Here is a 20,952-nt window from a genome sequence, read left to right on the forward strand (position 1 = left end):
AGTGTCCATGTGTCTGTAATAATAATAACAAACAAAAAAAAGTATGTAGCAGCTCTACATTCAGTAGCAGAGCAGTTAAAGAGTTCCCCCTCCCATAAAAATCTATCACCTTTGGTCTATATTAAATAAATTTAATTATTTACAATATAGAGCTTCATATTTATGACACGGTAAAACAAACTCTACCCCAAACTATGTACAGGTGCTAGCTCACCTCTTTTGTGCAAAATTCCCACTTTGTTCTCCACTTGAATTATGCTTTAGATATTTAAAAAAGTTGGGTGAAGAGGCCGAGGGACTAAGACGAGCTACAGCAGGAGAACGTGCAAGTTGACCAGAAGAACTTTTAGATTCGCTGACAGATGCGTTCAAACCGTATAGTGGGTTTCCAATCAGAGTGATGGAGTTGAAGTAGCACAAAGAACAAAACACAGTAAGAGAGGAAAGGAGGGGGAGGGAAAAAAAGCCAAATCCCTTATCCAATCTTTGAAATGGACCTGGCATATACAAATGAGCCATTTCCCATGTTTTTCACAGTTAATGCAGTAACTGTAAGAAGCTGAACATTTTTACCCAATCAACAAAGTCCTAAATACACACTTTACAGGCTTCAGCAAGGCATTTCATAGGACAATTAAATTTAAACTCCCAAAAAACTGTAATTGACACACCCCTTTCTTCTCCCTCATATGTGCTTCCCTTCGGTTTCTGTGATAAAGTCAGGCATATGATCAAGAGTTCTAATGGATGAGAAGTAAAATGCTATATGAAGAACTGAATTTATTTACACTTTGGAAACAATTTATGAATTGAGGTAAGCTGTTAAAAAAACACTCATAAAATGTAGAAGACCTGTTAAAAGCCTATCATTCCAGTGATTTTTGAGAACTTTAAGTATACTTTTCTTCTAAGTTTTCGATTTCCCCTGGTTCTGTACATTTTCTATGAAAGGGAAGCAACAGTGATTTCTTTTTGGTTTGAGTTATGTGAGGGAACAGACACACTCAGGTCTTACCAAAAATTACAAGATCAAACCCAAATAGAAATAACCAAGGAAATGAAAAATATACTTAATTTCTAGCTGCATTCCTATAGCAAGATAAGAACTGACTGAACAAGCAGCTACAAGCATCAAGGCAACTCTCACGAAGATAACAGACCAACAACACAAGTCCTAAACTGCACTACAAAAACATTCTAGTATTTTAGAATTAAAAAGGTTCAAAGAAGGGACAAAAAGGCAACCTAGGTTCTGTTTCCTTTCAAATACCATAATTTTTATTTTCACTGTCATCACCTGTTCCAGGCTTGTTACTGCCCTGCGTCCTGCAGGGAAAAATGAGCTGGAACACATACAAATTTCCTACTGTCTAACTTGTGTAAACAAGCAGTTTTGGCAGTAGAACAGAAGCCTTCAGACAGAAATGTTTCCACAGTAATTAGAAAAAGCCAGATAGAGGGAGGGAAAAAAATTGCCACAAAGGTAAGGGGACACTTTAGAGATGTAGAGGATGAAGGAGTAGAGCTTGAAGGCTTAGCACAAAGGCAAGCAGTAGCTTGTTTTTGCAAGTAAAATTTACACAGGCTCACTGAAAAGCTAGACAGGAGCCTCACCTCTATCAATAACTAGGCAATCTATGTCAATTGCCTGTGTTTTTTAAAGTCACATATGAATTAACCAACTAGCAAGGTTTTCAGCATCACAAATGCTACTGGATTTTTCTCTATAAACAGACAACAAGAAGTAGCATTTATTTATACTGCTCATAGATCAAAACAACAAAAATTAATGACTATTGCTTGCAAAAATGTAACTGAATCCTTTAGGAGCAATCCTATGTTGTGCTTACACTTAGTTTTGTGACATATACTGTGGGACTACACATCTCATGTTTTCTCTCCCCTACTGAGCTACTCCTCTATTTTATCTGATCTGTTTATCTGTTTACTCTCCCCTACTCCCCTATTTTATCTGATCCATATATCTTTTCCAATTGTTCAGCAACTTCCTGTGTCCCATCTGGGCTTCCATCACCTATGATGATAATTTCAAAATTGTTTCCACTCTCACGGCTCCACATGAGGCTAAAAGTGTTTTTAAACAGAATACCTACAAATCTCCAAAGTGTGACACACACCCTGCTGTGACACCTTTCTTATCCATTAAAGAGGACATACCTGGTATGCAATTATCATCCCCAAATATGCCCTCAACAAACGAAATCATAGCCTGCTTTTAATAAGTCTTACTTTCTTTTGTGAGGAGTCTCTGTGCTCACTGAGTGATACCTCATAAGTTTCCTCTGGGGAACAGACGGTGATGTTTCAACAGGTACCAGAGATTCCTGGCTTGCTGTTGGCAAGTGACTCAGTGTGTTTGCTCGCCTCCGAAAGCTTTGCTGAGGTAATGTAGCAGACTGCTCAAGAGGAGCATCATCTGCGTCGCTGGAGAGATCACCCACTGATCCACTGGTCTTGACAGCGTTTTCTGTAGGAAGTGTGGGAAGTTTGTCTTTCTCCTTTTCACACAATGGTGGTTCCTAGCAGTGCAAAAAATAAGGTTATCAAAATGTGGATTTTGAATCGATCTTTTAGGTTGCAGTCCTATATCATTATTCACATTCTGCAGAGACCTGCTTCAAAACCTGTACATTTTTATCATGATAGATCAAAGAAAGAATCTTCGATATTTTATGTCTTTGTTATTAATAATTTAGATCAACAAATCACAGTTTCCATCTTACAGAGAAAAATACTTTTGAGAGTAATTGTATTTTACAGTATGTTGAATACAACTCAGAAGAAATGGGGTCAGAACACAACAGATGGGTCATGTTTGGGTAACAGTAACAGCAATGAAAAGGGTGGCATTTCAGAGCACTGTATATTTAGTGCCCCATCTAACAATATGATACTCCTCTTGTCTATCTGAAGATCCACACAAAGGACTTTAATCCTCTGACTAGATGCCTGTTTCAGTCCAAAACCATGCATTTTTCTTCATTACCCACCTCATGTGTTTCCTGCAGTTGGCCATTCTTTCAAAAACATAAACAGAAAGAGCAGTCTCTTGATTACTTGAAGTCAGGAGCCTGTCGGTGACTAGGCACTAGAGGAGAATCAATAGCTGTATCCAAGTCTGCAGAGTGCTAGGCTGCCTCCAGGGAAGACGACTGGCTTCTTCTGTGCTGTTTGTTTATATTGTTTTATTCAGACTAAAAGCTTTCTGACCACACAAAGGGGGAAATTACTCCACTTCTTTTAGCTTCATGTTTCTTACAAATGCAATCCTGCATTCATGGTATGTACTTTCAGGGCTGAAACTAACCAAATCAGGATCAGCAGCATGGCAATTATTGCATTTGTTTTGCTGCACATTGTTGCAAGATTCAGATGATACTATATGTGTTTATTTCACATATATAGACTCATATGATAAGATACATACATACAAAATACATGTTTATATACAGTACAAGGCACTTCGAATTCAAATGGAGACCAAATTGCACTGCTGTTTTTTATAGCTTGGGGATCAGAGTGAAAGGCCTGAAAGCAACTTGAAACTTCTGGAGAACAGAAACACAGATTTACTATGAGTCTGTCTCATCTTGTCAAAAAGTACAGCAACCTCCAGTGAAACTCTACAGTATCTTACACATCACCATTGTACTGACATGTGACTGCTATTTCTTATCCTAAATCTCAGTTACCATAGTAAGCTGGGAAATTACTTTGTTCAAGTTGGCCCTCAGAGGCCTCACACACATTCTAACACATTACATATATGAAAAATGACTCGGGTAACCAACTTGCAAATTCTCACAGACTTAAATATTGCTTCAAGCTACAGGGAAAAAAAAAAGGAAAGGCAGTGGCTGATCCATGAGGGATCAGTGCAGTCCCTCAGAGGGACTCTGCACAGGAATAAAAACACACCCTATGGATCAGCAAATGGCAGCAGGACTCTTACAGGTAGGAAGAAAAGGACACACCTACCCTCTCTACTTTGTGAAACTGTTCTTACCATAGTGTTTGGCTGTTCTGGGGTTTATTTCTTTTCACACACAATCAGTTAGCTTGTCTACTCCCAAGAAATAATCAAAACAAAATGCCAGATGTTAGAACGGAACAGTTATAGGAGCAGTTGGTAACCACATTTCACATCTGACTAGTTGTTTCAGGGAATATTATCTCAAGTTTCTAAGTATGTATATTCAGCTCAGGGCTTTACTTACTTTACTTGTGCTGCTTAAGGTACTGGATATGGAGCTGTCCAAATCCCCAGCACCAGAACTGTCCAGCGGACCTCTGGCTTTACTGCCCTGCAGAGATAAAGCACACCAGCAGTTAAGATTATGATATATGGGGCATATCAAGAAGAGATTTGTGTAGCATAGTCAGAATCTGTAATTTTCAAAGACAGTATAAAATTTAATTTCCTGAAATGCTTAAGAACAGCCTTTGTCCCTGTGAGAAATAAGAGGCTTCATTCAGGACAGTCACTAACATTTTAAAGGATCCTGTGGAATTAAGGAATCCTCATGTGTATTTATGTACTTTCCACAATATGTACATAATCACATATTGTACACATGTACTATAACTACTGTTAAAGTGCCTTCTGCATTCCAAACAGGAAATCTTCACACTAGGTACTTCTTACCAAGATACAAAGAAATGAAAAGGCCATCTATTACAAAGAACTCAAAATAACATAAATTTAATACATGGTAAAACATAATTTCTGATATTATAATTTCAATGCCTACAAATCAGAAAGCTTAAATATTTTTGTATAATCTGTTCAACAATATTAATGTATAATTTGTTTGACTAATATTTTTATATAACCAAGAGAAATAACAAGAAACCTACTGACGGATTCTTTTATGCTAACACAACTACGGAACTTGTATCTTCCTAACTTTAAATGGCATCACTTTTTTATGCTCTGCAGTTAAGGCTTATGTTCTCTTTGAATAATGGTTTCAGGTAAAATATGAAATGTTATAGTTATTCCCAATAGTGACTATTCTTGAAGCTCAGACAAAATGTTTTGCCTCAGATCTGATCAAAATAAAGAATTTCCATTAAAACAGTCAATGAAAATGCAACCAATATACAGCTGAGCTCACATGAGGACAGCTTACCCCAGTCAGGACAAACTGGCAAAAAGCAGAACAGTAACCACTATAGTTAGTGTAACCACATTAACATTATGTTTCACATCCCAAACACACCCACAGCAGGGGTGAACTCTAGAAATGCTGGCTGGGAAGTAATAACGGGACATATTCAACTAAAAATCCTCTCTATATGTATAATCATAACAGGGAGAACATGCTTTTGCCATCATGTGTTTCAAAGGAAAACGTTAGATACCATGTCTGAAATAAGCACTGAAAGCCTAGTTTTGTCACTATAACTTGCATGTCTATGAGCCAATAAATTGTATTAGATCTTGCTTCAATTTAGCTGTTTACTGGTGAGAGTGAGAAAGCCCAACTTTTGCTCCTTAGTATTTGTTGTTTGGCATTCTGTCACAACTCTCTCTCTTTTTTTTTTTTTTTTTTTTTTTTTAAAAGGAGAAGGTCTGTTTTTTTTAATCTTTTGTCAAGCAGAAGTCTTGTCAAGTCTCCTATTATTTTCCTCAAACTTTTTCCATGAGGTGCAAAAAAAAGAATATTTGAATGAGAAGACATTCTGGAGATTTCAGTAGTGCTTCAACTTGAGATCTTATTTGTTTTCTTAACTGCTGCTGTATACTTTCAGCAGATATTTTCAGCCATTTGTTCATAATAAACATTTTCCTGACGTGTTCCTGGGGATCACTGTTTTCCTGGGGATCACTATCACATAGGAGTTCAAGTTTTTCCCACTAATTGGCATTGCCAGACACCGTTTACAAAGAATTTTACCTGCTGTGATATTGAAAAAATGCCTTCATATTCTTAGTGCCTTATGAAGTTCCTTACACTCCCTGCCTTCAAATGAGCTCTAGCATTTAAAAGTTCAGATGCCCTATTATTTATCAGTTTTGTGTCACTAACAAATACTATCTCATTAGGAAAGCTTAGTCAGTTCTCTAATAATTTCCTTCTACATAAAGAGAAGTGAGCAATTATAATTAGTTCTTGACTTTTCTAAATCCCAAAGAGAAACACAACAATGGTCACTTTTCAGAAGTTCTCCTGTTCAACTTCATAATAATTTTCAAAAAATTTTTTAGAAATAGACTATTTCTTATCTATCAATTAGTTCACTTCTTACAGGACTTGGTATTCTCTCTACCAAAGCCCTGCTTCGTCTTCTTCTAACATGTATACTCAAATATTTTTGTGCCTTTAATAACCACTTGGCTACAACCTGGAATGATAACAAATGTGACTTTTCTATCATTCAAAAATAAATAAAATGATGAAATTCTATTCAGAGGCAATGAACATGAAGATACTTACACGTGATAAAATACTTTCAAATGATTCTGTCAGAGATCTTTTTGCTTTGTTCTTTAACATATCTAATCTGAACCTTGGAGCACTGCTTGGCACCTCACTTACAGCATTCTCAGCAGGGGGTTGCGAAGTCTGCAAGGGTTTAAAAAATATAAATGTGAAATATTCAACAGCATGGAGCAGAATCTCAGTGAACAGTCTGAATATTTCCGTAACCTGAATCAGTATTTTCTCCTGGTGTCCTTGGCTTTTCATGCCTTTTTCTCTATTGATATTTGTATTGAAGTTTAACAAACTATCCTAATATAAGACCAGGAAATCTCTTAAAGAAAATGTATTGAGTGTAGTAGCATGCTTCAAAAGAATTGCTATTTTGATAGGGATTTATGGCCGTTTCAACATATTTTCTTTAATGCCAAAGTACAATTGTACAAATTCTAAATGTTTAAGTGTAATAGATTAGAGATTTCTGATGGATTTATTTTTCTTCAGCCAAGAAATTAATCAAAATTTGTGAAGCTCATAATTAACAAGAATTCTCAAGTGTCTCCATTATATTAAAATGGTGCTTTCTAAAGGCCAAGAAGATGTCTAATTCTTCTATATATTTCACCAGTAGGAACACTTCCACAGATGCTGCCTGTTACTACATTCTTATGAAAAGACACTCATTTTGAAGGTAATTTTTGTTAAATAAGATCCAGGTACTAGGAACACATTTCACCTTTTTCCTTCCCTGATTTAAATATTAAAATCCCTCCAAAAAAACTGTTTAAAAGCATGAAAGTGAATACCTATCCAGAAAAGAAGGGAACAGGGATATCCAGATGTCATGTTAATGATTACCGAGACAAATAACACTGCCAGAGTACATGTTCAAAGGTATCTGCTATTACACAGCTCTGGAGATAAAATATCAGAGTAAATATAAAATGCTATGCTAAGACAAATGATGGACTGAGGGAAAGCCAACACTGTTCTTAGAGCACTGGCATCTTTGCAAGTGTCAGACTAACCAATTTTGGCTCCAGGAACTGAGCAAACTGACTGCAGCAGGCCTTAGGAATTTTCAAATCACACTGAATATAATATTAAGATATTATCTTGCTTTGTATATCCAAGCCATTTGTGACTGAAAACTATTTGACAATCAGCTGACATTAGACCAAACAAAAATATTTCAAGCATGATGATACAGGAACTCAGGCAACGTTTCTTCCTGCCATAACTACAATGCTTTTTTCTTAAAAATGTATTTCTGTTGAGATGTTCAAGACAAGAAATCAGAGAACGAAATATGCAAAGTTTTCTTCCTGCTTTTGCAGGGAGCTCAATAACTAGCCAGTAAGCCATAAAAGGAGAAGAGATTAACAAAGCAAACAAATAGTAAATGAACACTTGCTGCTATTTCCCCAATTTCTTCAGGGGTCTAATTACTCTTCATACATTCATTTGCTAGTTTACATCACAAATGGCCACCAGCAGTCATCACAATCGAATCACCGGCCAGCACTGGTGGGACAGACGGGACTTTTAAAAGGGTCAAATAACTAGAAGTTTCCAGAGAATGGGTGCTGATCCTCTTTTAAATACAGACCTCCTCGAGGTGTCTCAAGTTAGTTAGTCACAAACCAAGGCACCCAAAAATCACTCATCCTTTTTGAAAAATCTTAACTGTGCTGTATAAATAGCCAGTTAAACAGCACTGATGCAACCTGATACAGAATGAGAAGCAGCCCAGCTCTTTGGGAATGGATGACAGTCTCTGCTGCTGTTTCTGCAGCAGTCCACCTCAGCTACTCCTCCTTGAGGCCACTTCAGATGGTGGTGTGTACACAAGAAATAACTTCCAGCTCTCAAGTAAATGTAATAGTCTTCATCAAATCCAATGTGTTGTCAGGACACTGACTTGCACAGACAGACTGTGGGATGGCAAATGCCACAGATCAGAAGAAAGCAACTACAAATTCATTATATATTATCTCACATACATTGAATTTTCATTGCAGTGAGAAGAAAGAAACAAGCAAATCAGCGGTCTACCTTGTCTGCACCTTTGTCTCCCAGGCCTGAAATCAGATTGTACCACGTACCTCAAAATCTGAGATATGCCTGTTTTGGCTCATGACAATAGCCCATGAATCATAACCAAAATCAGCATTCACCACTGCCTATAGTTTGAAGTTCCAAATGCCAGTGATGGAAATTTGCCTTTGGAACGATATAAAAATGGAATGGAAGATTTTTTTCCTGGCTCCTCCTTACATGAACTAAAACTGAATGTTTACTTACCTGTTTTGCTTCTCCAACATGAACATGGTCCTTCTGTTTTTCTTCATATATGTTTCTCAAAACAGAGATAACCAACTCATTCTCTTTTTGATCATTTCTTGGTCTTAATTTCTTTAATTGAAAACACCACAAGCACAGTAATTATACATTTGTATAACAGTTAGCAAACACTCAATTTTGTCACTATCGATACGTTGTTAGTGTAAGAACAAGTTTAACTTGGTTAATGCTACTACTCCAGTCCACCAGAGGACACCAGTGTCCCAGGCAAAGCAGCAACACAGGCAAAGAAACACTTGACCTCACTTCATACAGGACAGAATTTACATGAAAGACGAAGAACAATTGTAGAAGTATCAAATTGCCACGAGCAAATAAAGACTTAAAAGAATATTTTTGCCAATTTGCTTTTGATGTAAAGTAAAACAAAACACGATAGTTCTGAGTTTGTAGCACACATGAAGTACTGTCTTGCAGTTATGATGCAAACCCCTTCTCCTAGAAATCCTTCTCATTGGGCATTTCATTTTTGGGAAATGATATAGGTATTTTAAAAGTAGTGCACAAGGTGAACATATTTATCTCTGCTGCATTCTATTTAGATCTGAATTATTGTAAGAGAAAATGTTTTTAAAACAATTTACTATAGAATTTAATCCCAGAAAGCTAACTTTTAAAAAGCATATACTGTTTCAAGCCTATTGATGTAATTTAGAGGATTAGAGCATGAATTAACTAATGCCAGGGTAGCATACCAGAAGAATAAAAATACCCTTAGAAAGATAGTTATCTAAAAATGCAAATTATGGTTACAACATATGGAACAACAACTAAAATTTCACGCAGTTCAACTTAAAAAATTAGCTGAAAAAGGCATACTTGGCCCTTGGTTTTATCACATTAATCATTTGCAGACTCTCACCAGAAGCAATTAACAGTTTCCTGTGACTACTAGAAGCTTTAGACCATTAAAATGTGTGCAGAATACTAAAAGGCAACAGTGCCAACTAGCTGCTGTATACCAAGAAATTACTTAGCTCATGGAATCGCTCCCACAGAGTAAATTCCAAATTTGGTACTGGATGATAAACTGCCACATGGTAACACACAAAGAGACTGAAATGACTCAAGAGAGGAAGGAAGCATTATTTTTTAAAAAGTCTGAAGTTTCCTAATCTTTGTGTGCCAAGCCCAGTGATATTTTCTATAATGTTCATCATCTGTCTTAAATCCAGTAATGCTTTCCTCTGTGCGAAAATGGATTTCATTCAGAAGACAAAAAATTAAAATTTTTAGTTAGTTTGACAAGTATTAAGATCTAAAGTAAATTTTAGGCAGGAAATTTTCTGATCTAGGAATGTTACAGTAATTTGGTTTGGTAAAAGTAACAGTTGAATGTTCTCACAGTACAAGTTACTGCCTTCACCCAAAAAACGTGTACAGTTTTACTCCGTGAGAGTCAACATTTTCATGGAAAACAAGTAGTATTAGAGGAAGAAAAATTAGTAAAATAAACCATTTTCATAAAAGACAAGTTTTTAAGAGCTCTAGAAAAATAATGGTATTGAAATTAAAGCACAAGGTGACTAATGGTCTATTAAACAAAGATGATGAATAATTTACAAAAAAATGAAAATAACTTTGGTGCTTCACATTGATGTTAGCAAAAAACATCAATTGCTTTAAGATCTTGTAGGAAACAGACAGCTTACCTTAACCTCTTCAAAAATAGAGGCCTGCTCCTGGTTATTTAGTGTTGTTAGATGCTTTTGTAGTTCTAATTTAGTCTTAGAAGGGTGTAACCCTACCAAGAGGAACAAAAAAGAACAAATCACAGGGTCAAATTTGCCAGAATTAACCAATTGTATAAATATGCACACTATTTAAGCCAAAGTTCGTCAGTTATTTGAGCTGATCCATTGCACTGATTTCATAACAGCATAAGAAAGAACTCTAGGTTAATTTAAAGCTACTGCTGAACTCATGTCTTTAAATTGAGGGACATGAACTCTGCAACAAGGAGATTTACTGAGCACAGACCAGGATTATACCCTTAGCTGAAGATTCCATTATCACACAAGATAAAATAAACCCACAATCTACTGCATTTTAGCATACTGCTTTGTTGGTGATTTATGTAGTACTGCTTGCATTTTGCTTGTGGTATAAATATAATTTCCATTTATTTTCTCCAATTTGTATGCCTTGGTGTCTTCTGAAAAACAGTAAATTTATTGCATGTCAGTGAATTTCTTGCTTTGTCTTTTGCTGAAAACATTTACTGACAGTCTAAAGCAGACTACCCTGTTATTCAGATTATTTTTTTCTGCTCTCATCCTGGATTAAACTCCTTTCCTCTATTTTCTGTGGAAAAATAGCAAACTATCAATAGTATTTTGTACTTCAGTTTCTGATCATGGCATTTCTCCTTCAGAAACAGACAATAAGATTAACCAGATGGCATGATTAAAAGCATTAAGAATCATTTGCCTTTAAGAAATTTCTCAAAATTCACAGTTAGATGAAGACCAGAATAGAGTGAAAAGTAGTTTTGGAAGTTCTCCAGTTTCATCAAATTAATACTAGATAGGTTTTAGTCCAACAAGCTACTGTCACGTGATCTGACAAGCTGCTGTTGCCCTTTATTCACCCCAGACATCACTTAAATGAACAAAACCTAACTGTGAAATTTGCTGAAATGCAAAGACTTTTTTTGGTTTTTTGTCTTGAATTTGTTTTCTGGTCAACACCTACAATTCTAACTGCTGCATTTTCATGAAGGAGCACAGATCAACACCACAAACACACATATTAAAAGCACACTGTTCGGTTCATGTTTAGTGGTGGTGTAATGTCAGTATCCAAGTGGATTCAATAGGACAGCAGGTCATAGCTATTGCACCATATATTCTTGAGAAGTTCCTTATCTACAGTCCTCTGCATTTATACAGCTAATAGAACCAAGCTAGCTGTAATTTAGTAACATTAGACTCCTAATTAGTTTTCAAAAATTCAACTAAAATACAAGAAAGGAGCTTACCTTTTGTTAGAAAATTCTTATTAACTTATAGATAACTCGACATCGCAGTCCTCTAAATAAAAAGACTGTCTCTCAACCCTCCATCTCAAGTGCCAAGGTCTTTTTAAGCATCTGTTGCCTTAGAGTTTCACATGTAAGATTGTCCTGCAGTAGAACTGTCAGAAAAACTATTCGACAAGAAATTTCCTTAAACCTCACCTTCTATCTTTTCACAGAGTTTATGCAAGCTTTGCATAGGACATCCTTCACAGAGCTGGGTCTGTGCCTTGGAAGTTTGTTGCACAGCAGCTACGGTAAAAGCCTGTTTCAATGTCATCATGATTTCATCAACCTGAAATGAATAGAGTACAAAAGAACAGAATTTCATTCCTGCACTGAGCTTCTGTTTTCCTTAACACACAACAATCTTTTAGAATGATACTGAGGCTTGTTTGGAAATGTGCTTATGATTGTGCCATTTCTGCACACAAACACACAAGCAAGACAAAACTCATAATGAAGTCATATCTCTTCCAGGCCACCCAATTTTATTACTGTGCTCTAATAAAAGCTACTACATCTATCTAGAAACCTTTTCTTGTCTCTGATGTAGTCCTGATTTTCTGAACAGGTAAGACTAGTCTATCTAGAAACCTTTTCTTGTCTCTGATAAAAAAAAAGCTTACTGCAGTTGTGACGCACTGGCCTGACCTAGAGCACAGCAGTGTAGTCCTGATTTTCTGAACAGGTAAGACTATGGAAAAACTCTCTTCCAAAAACAGAGACATACAGTCTAACTTCGTGCAATGAAAGGAAGTTTTATTGGATTTTAAAGAGGATTTTAATCTCTGCCTTCAACAGAAATTAAAAGTTCCTTTACAGAGTGCTATGTTAGTTACATTTTTGAAATAATTATATTTCTGAGTGGAGTAGGATTTGAATACTTTCAGCAAAACACAGAACATGGAGCAAGAGAAGGGCCTAATACTCTACTGGGCTCTTCTTTCCTTCACTTACCAGTGCTTCATCTGTACACTGAAACACGTAGCAAACAAAGTGGAAGCCTCCGTTTTCTGAAGACTCTCTGCAGATGAACCCAAAGTGATCCACATGTCTAATTCCCTAGCAAAAAAAACAACAGTAATGAAGCAGTCATATTTACTTTCAATGTTTTATATCTCTATTTTTCCAAATAACAAAAGCCTGAAAGGCCCAACAGCATTACAGATAAGTCATGTACCTGTTACAGCTGGCCATTAAAAACCTATTCTGTTATGCAACCTATTACTTCATGAATCTTTTAAATTTCACTTAAATAAGAGTTTATTTGTTGTTCTTGTTTTTATTTTTAATGACTGAATGATAATAGTTCCATTGGAAAACACTTACAGAGATGAACAAATACTATGCAAGATGTATTTTACTCAATATTGGAAACACCAGGGTTAAAAAAGCTTGTTCTGTTTTTCTTTTTTGCTTAAGTGGTCAATAATTGCTTTACATTTGTAAGAGCAAATCAAAGCAATAGTGAAAAATGGATAAACATTTTTTTTTTTCATCTAAAGAAAAGCTTGGTTAGTTAAAAAATGAAAATGGTTAAATATATTACTAAAAGATCACTCATGGAAGCATTTATTTCTCCTAAAAGGCATGCAAATCCAGGAACAATCTACTTACAACAGTAGATAAACAATACATCCTGGTAAAATGCTAAGAAGGTTTTTTAATTGCTGGGAATTTTTTTCTTTTATGAAAAGACTTTCACGTGAGTAGAGCTGGGTGATCCCAGTGTATGTCTCCTCAGTGCACCATTCTCGGTTAGCGGGGAAAAAAACCAAACCAGCTTATGATGATGAATTACGTGCACAGTGGTAGTGCCTGTTTATAGAAATTAAATTACTCTCAGGACCATTTTACTACCTTCTAGTTGTCATGGCACAACAATATTAAATTTGGGCAAAGAGAGGCACTAAACTATTGTATGAAAAATCATAAGGATGAATAACAGTAAATCAGAAATTTCAGTGAAATTTAAACAATGTGAAGATGCCAAAAAGGACTTTTGTATTGGGTTTTGGGTTTTTTTTGCTTTTCCTTGTTAACACAGCAAGAATCAATGAATATTCTCTTTGTCTTTTTATCATGAAAAAAATATTTTTAAAAGCATTTAAAAAGTATAAAAAGTGAATACTCCTATAAAACAGAATGGCCAGGTGTCCCAAAAAAGAACATGTTATAGCATCAGATATCCTTAAGCAATACAAACAGTGCTGTCTTATTGTTCAAAATACTAACAATAAAGCTTCAGAGCATGCCAGCTGAATGAAGGAAAGTAATTTAACGTATATGGAGATACCTAGTTTGCTGGGGTGTAACAATTATACATAGATAACATCAGGCACTAATATGCCATGAGAATAAAAAGATCAGAAGGACATTCATGTAAAATCTGCAGCTTCCCCAACTCTAACTCCACTGGATGTCCAGGCTAAGCATTTTAGGAGTCAGTTATGTGATAAAGCAAGAACAGGCTTGATGCAACTCAGACTCTCTACCTCCATCATCCACATCAGAGCTGTGGACAGAACATGCTGGGCCCCCTCTCCAACCTCACAGTCCATGTTCTTCTGAAAGCCCATTCCTTCTCCTGAAAAATCCAACTGCTACAGAGGAGGGAGGCCAGCTGGGATCATGGCCCTACCCACAAAACTGCAAGGTACTAGGAGTTGGCAAACACTCTTAGCTGTTTCAGATTAGCTAATTCAGAAACTGCCCCAGGACCACATAATTCTTTCTGCCATATAATATCTCAGTGACAGATTTGGCATTCTGAAAATTAAGTACTGATTCCGATCTCCCTTATAATTTAACTCCAGGGCCTTCAAGAAAAGATTATTAAAGTTCTTGTATGACCAAGATGAGCGTATAATATCATTCTGTCAAGTCTTCTGAAACGCGTATACTTGGTGGGAAAAGCCCTCTGTACCCCAATACCAACACCTGTCCAACTGACGTAACATCTGCCCAGTAGCACGTTCTTCAGACGGGAGGAGAGAATTCAATCAGAATCTTGCTCCTACTGCTCTGAGGAGCACGATCGTCTACTGACCTTCAGGGCAAGTCACAAAGTCTACATAACCAGCTGCTGCCTAAGGAGACAGCCTAAGGAACATGAGGAAAAAGATTTTTCTATCATCAAGGAGTTCTCTTCAAAGCTCTTGATCTGACAACATGCAAACTACTGAAACTACCATGTAGTTTACTGCTACTAGTAAATTACTATGTTTACTCTGAAATTTTCAGAACAGCTACCTGTATGTTTAGTGATGAAAGCTATCCTCATCAAATTAAAAAAAACATTTATGAAAAAAGAAGCTAGAAGCATATAACAGCAAATCATATTCCTTCTATTTAAAAATGGGCAAATAAACATACTGCAAAAAACAAAACAAAACAAAAACCCCCACAAAAAAACCTGCAAAAAACCCAAACGTTTTTCCCCAATATCATTAAGACCAAAACCTGTGATGCACTGAGCAGACCTGTACTACGAAGTAAACCAAGTGCAACATAGTTCCTAGTGCCAGAAAGAGTGGCAAAATTCACATCCTGGTATACTAGGTCTTACTCTCACTAAAGCCCCACAGTACAAACAAGCATTGCATTGGTTTAATTCAGGGTGGATTTTCAGTTAAACTACTGGGAACATTCATTCCTCATAAGTTTATTTATATAATTATAGTTCAGGTTAATTTCTCAGAGGTTTAAACTAAAATGATCCTTTAACAGGCTTTAAAGGAATTAAGTGTTCTCTAAGGACTCTATCCTAGTTTAATGAATTAAATTTAATTTCCCCATTCACTTAAACTGAATCAAATCTGGTACACAGACAAACTAAATGTAAATAATGCCCTGCAGAACAGAAAATGGCTACTGAAAGACAAATGCCTGCATCATGACACTCTTCAGTTAACAAAACCAACGGGTCTGTGAAACGTTGTTACGAACAGTCATTTCGGTCTGCAGGGTGGTATCTGCGCAACTCTCAAGGGAACGTCCTCGGCTCCTGTACCCGGGACTCGCCAGCAGTTAGCGCAGCTGCCCACACCGGAGCGCTGGAACCGCCTGAGCTGTCCCATGTCCTTGATGTGTCGGTGACTACTCTGCCCTCACACCACTGAGCCACTGCAGGAGCTGAGTGTGACTCACACGCCTGTGTAACCTATGCAACGTCATTACTGCGTCTTCCTTCACGTGTGTAAGCTGCATCTCTTGTTAAATATCACCACTCGAAAGAAGTCATTAGGTAAATCGTACCCTCACGTACTCCATGCAAAATCAAAGTCAGAGCCACAAAAATGAGAGGCAGAAGGACAGGGAAGCAAACTCTGTGGCACAAGGAACAGGGATTAATAGTGAATGAGGAGGCTCTGAAACATGCTTGCTGTCAGTGCACAACACACAATGCCTCTGTATGGCAGAGGGTTGTCTTCTTTTTCACCCATGTAACCTATACTCTTAAAAAATAGTATTTTTGAATTATTCTTCAGATAACACATATCATTTTTCTCCTTTCATTATCACTTCTTTAAAAAGATGGCTCAGAGAACCCCAGATTTACACAACTGTGAATCATGCCTGCTGAAATTTCAAACCAGACCTGACCAGGGTGTTCCTTCTGGCCCACATTATTCATCCACCGCACACAACACACTCTTTATTTCAGAAATTACAATGCAAAGCAAGAGAAAAAAATTACAGTTTTACAAAATTACTGATTAACTAGCAACTTGTCAATAGTAATTACTGAAACCTCTGGGGTGAGAATCCATTTGAAATGCTAGGAGAGAGGAGTACCTGAGCATTCACAAGTGGAGACTATTTAAACAAAAAGAGATAGAAAGAATACACTATAATCTTACCTGAGAACAAAAGGATATTTCTTTAAAGCTTTTTTCAATTGCTACTTTTTTTGTGTCAGGACTGATAAGGTAAACTTCAGACTGGCCAATCTAAAAAGAGCAAAATAAATAGCAAGGTGATAACAAGTAACATTACACTTCCTTTTGTCTTGCTATAAAAATGTTTCCTGGACATAAATCTCAATATTTTATTTTTTTCTGTATGTTTAGACCAATTAGGGTATTATTACCAGAGAAAAAGAATACTGAAACAACATTGATTTGGCATTCAGAGCTCCACACATTACTGAATTGAGATCTAGTTTCACCTTTGAGAAAGTAGGCTGTGAATAGTGTTTAATTAGATGAGAGTAATATCATACCACAAGTAACTTACTTTGCACTGAGAAAAATCACTCACACTCCCTTTTCTTATTTTCTGCAGTCTTGGCACATACCACAGTCCCAAAAGCTACTTAATGAAACTGTCCCAAAATTTAAATCCAAGAGTATAACTCTACCTGTATTCCACCTAACTGTTTTTTTAGAGTTTTGTTTATTTACGACACACATGGCATTTAATTTAAAAGCTTTCTACTCAGGCTATACAAATGAGTTTACTGGAGCATATTCTCTAACTTAATTTAATCTGTAGGCCATTTGTTCAGCATTTACCCAAAAGCTGATGCTAACTTTTGATGGGCAAAGAGCATTTTTAAGGTGAAACTATCGTTTTCAATATTTCAGCTTCTGGCAGTGTCTTTGTAACATTTTAACAGATAATTTAAATTCCTCGCAGTTTCTAGAACATCAGAAAGTCTGCTAAGGACAAGTTTCTTATCAGATTTTAGGGAAGATGGGAGGAATCTGGATCCATTCACGAGCATGACTTAGACAAACCTGCGGAAGCTTCAGATCCCAAAAGACACACCTAAAACCAGCACCAATATACCTGTCATTTCTTAAGGAAGGGGAAAGGGGGGGATCCTGTGTGTGAATGGATCAAGTGAGATGTTCCACCTTTGTGTGTCTAAAAATGGTCCTGTGCATTCACCTTCCACCTCTTCTTTCACTTCAGCTGGTCACAATGATTTTCCCCAACTACCTGCTGGTTTCCTTGCATTGTCCCTGGTGCTGACCTCAAACATGTTCATGGGGTTATTCCTTCCAACACCCACTCAGCAGCCTCCTCCTGCTTGCTGCTACCTTCCTCTCCCTGCTCCTTGCAGGAGGAGGCTCCTTCTTAGCTCAGCCCCACATACTCCTTTCACACTTGGTCCCAGGACAGCAGGGATAATTTGATGCCAACTGAACAAGGTGGGGGAAAAAACCCCAATACACCCCTTTTCCCCCTGCCCCTGAAAAATACAGCCAGGAGAAAAGCCTAAAAATAAAAACACCAAAATTGTAAGACATTTGCTAGGAAAGCAGTTCTTCAGGAAGAGATACAAAAGTCAGGACTGTCTGAACCAGGTGAGGAAAGTCAGCAGATAACTCATCTAAACATTTTTCACACCTCATACACCAAACAGCCTCTACTGCAGTCCTGGGGAAAATCCAAGAACTTTAACTGAGAAAATACAAACAATTTTTTTCCTCTGGATGTAAAATTACTTACATGCAGCCACACACAAATTGATGAAGACCTGTGTACATTGCATGCATACTGTTATTTAGAACCTGCTGAAGACAGGACACAGCTAACCAACAAAATCAGCTCTGCCACGAGCCTTGAGCTGGAGGCACAAACCACAGTTACTTCACTTCCTTATATTCAGCTGAATTTAGAATGACTGAATGGCAAAATAATACAACTGTGCATACCAAATGATATTTTCCCAGGCAAAAAGCCTGGGATAGAAAACCAAATCAGCAGAGCCCCACAATTTGGAAATGAGCCTGTCAGCAGGTGACTGATGCTATATTCAGGCTGAAGCTACACGTGTCTTTGAGAACTGCTGCCACTGACTGAATAAAAATTAAAGATGCACTCACTGGAGTAAGAGGATCTGGACCCCAGCAGTCCATCTATAGTCTCTCTATCTCTAAAATATATGCCATAAATTAATAATGGAATCAGGATTTGTTTAAAAATTAGGCATTATTATAAAGATATTTATATTATATGCATGAAATAAGTGCTTAGGGGAAGAAGGAACTGTTTTTACAGGGGCACAAAATTTCCCTTCATCTTCTTCCACTTCTCTCTCTGAGGCAAGCCTAAACTGAAGTTTTAAATCAGTTATAGCTAACTACACCTCCTTCTGTGTGTTACTTTTTACAGACATAACACTTTGGTAGTTTTTCTTAAAGCAGTACTTCTTTTTCCCCTGTCCAAAAAACCTGCTGTAACTGCACCCGCTCCACTCTGTTACTGTCCTTAAAAACTCCCAGCCCCAACAGCACCTGACAGATCCAAGATGACCTTACGATGGCCAGCCATTGTAATATCAGTTCCAAGTTTGCATTGTGTTAATAAGATACAAGATATATAAAATATAACTTCTCCATCATAAGGATTACGAGAGGAGCAAATAGCACATTCCTTACTTGTTTTTCAGGTCTTGAAAAATACTTTTGCTGCTCACCTATCAAGGCAAAGGCACTGCTAGACACCCAAAGCAGGACAGGAGTAAAGGCAGGTGTGGAGTAGCCTAGGAAGTTACTACGCTACTCCATCATTATACAGACATGTTGTCAGCAGGAACATCTTCATGAATGTTTATCATGGGACATAAAAGTCTACTAGCCCCTAGTCATGGTTTGATCCTTCTGCTCTGGTTACAGGGAACTCATTCACCTGGAAATTTAGTTCTGCTATTAGTAGTTATCGTAATTGTACAGACCATTTTGCTATTGTATAACTACTAGTAACCTGCTATGGCTTTCTGAAACCTGTCTTTAGAAGCCCAGTTTTTCAGGTAGTGCTGTTTTAAACTATTTCATATAAACTTATTTTGACTACATAAAACAATTTACACTGACTGGTAATGCTTTCTAGAGAAATAGACAAGCTTAAGTTAAGATCTGGTAATTGCAATTAAGTTATTAAAGAAGTAAGTGCCATCTGTACAGAACATCTGCTTTGGTGTTTGCCACTCCAAACTCCAAGATGTGAAAATGCCACCAAAAGCTGCAAATCTTGTTTTACCGTAAACAACATTGTCCGGTTTTCTGCAATGTCTGTTGGCTGCACAACACTGTGTCCATAGATAAGTTGACTTTTTAGGTTCAGTGAAATTGCATCTTCTTCAAAAGACCTGACAAAGCTGTTACTCCTATGGCTTCCCTCTTGCAAATCCTTCTTAGAAGCAAAGGAACGAAGCCCAGGCTGAGAAAAGGATTTCCTAATTGGTCTTTTCTCCTCCTCTTCACTGACCAAGGGCTGGAAGACAGACCGAAATTTGTTGCTGAAAGAGAAGCCTCCAAAGTTATTGGCAGTTTCATGTTGTTGGGATGATGAGTTGAAATCTGATTTTTTTGTACAACTTGCACGATTAAATTTCTCAATGCATTCATCTATGAGTGCTGGAGGTGCATTTTTATGTGCTACTGTCACCCGTCCACAGAACAGCACCTCAAACTTTTTGGCAAAAGGGTCTTCAACATCTGAGAGATTATTCTGAAACTCTTCTTGACGAGCAATTTTCCCAGCTTGTCGAATCGAGCTTATAATCTCAGGCACCTACAGGAGGGGGAAAATATACACAACATTAGCATCTAATGCTTCATGACAAACAAGTTGCAACACTGAGAGGTGCTCCCTCCCTGTTATTTTTCTGCAATTTAGTTTTGTTTTCTGAAAGACCAGTTGAAGTGATCCTGTATTTGTCCAACAGATGCATTATAAAAGTTAAACACTGACCAGATTAATTACTCATTTGTCTCCCTGCCAGGAGTTCACCGTCATCAATACTTCATCAAAAGAGCTTTGTCTCTTGTAATGTTCTGTGTTCTTAGTAAAACTTTTGCACCTGAAGAAACCAGTATAACATGACAAATGCAAACACAAAATGAAAGATAAAAATACTTCAGAAAGCGTAAGAGGAGCCACAGACTAATTAATTGGGAAAGTTATTTAATCTCTGTTATTTTTCACTCCCTTCTCCTACTCAAGCATTCATGTCATGTAGATTAATGAGTCTCTTGTAAATTTGCCTTCACCTTCATAATAGCATACGTTGTTTATGGCAGTTTGGCTTTTTTTTTAAACTGTAAATAGCTATGTTTTTTAAATAAAGTTATTCATTATTTTAGATGTTCATTTTTATTCCACTATCCT

At 37.0% G+C, this 20,952-nt stretch overlaps 1 protein-coding gene across 1 annotated transcript in view; it reads right to left on the bottom strand.

The window, feature by feature from the left end:
• The window catches only part of TBC1D1 (TBC1 domain family member 1), a 57,741-nt gene extending 37,392 nt beyond the window's left edge, over positions 1-20,349 (bottom strand). The window contains exons 1-9 of the mRNA XM_010177845.1: positions 19,822-20,349; positions 16,692-16,781; positions 12,787-12,891; positions 11,989-12,121; positions 10,463-10,554; positions 8,724-8,861; positions 6,462-6,554; positions 4,239-4,325; positions 2,290-2,540 (exon numbers count right to left, since the gene is read on the bottom strand). Coding sequence (XP_010176147.1) covers positions 2,290-2,540; positions 4,239-4,325; positions 6,462-6,554; positions 8,724-8,861; positions 10,463-10,554; positions 11,989-12,121; positions 12,787-12,891; positions 16,692-16,781; positions 19,822-19,833 — 1,001 coding nt within the window. The 5' untranslated portion in view covers positions 19,834-20,349. The remainder of the gene's footprint in view (positions 1-2,289; positions 2,541-4,238; positions 4,326-6,461; positions 6,555-8,723; positions 8,862-10,462; positions 10,555-11,988; positions 12,122-12,786; positions 12,892-16,691; positions 16,782-19,821) is intronic.
• Between the last annotated feature and the right edge of the window lie 603 nt (positions 20,350-20,952).

This window comes from Antrostomus carolinensis, unplaced genomic scaffold (assembly GCF_000700745.2).
Source record: "Antrostomus carolinensis isolate BGI_N321 unplaced genomic scaffold, ASM70074v2 scaffold18881, whole genome shotgun sequence".
Classification (NCBI taxonomy): domain Eukaryota; kingdom Metazoa; phylum Chordata; class Aves; order Caprimulgiformes; family Caprimulgidae; genus Antrostomus; species Antrostomus carolinensis.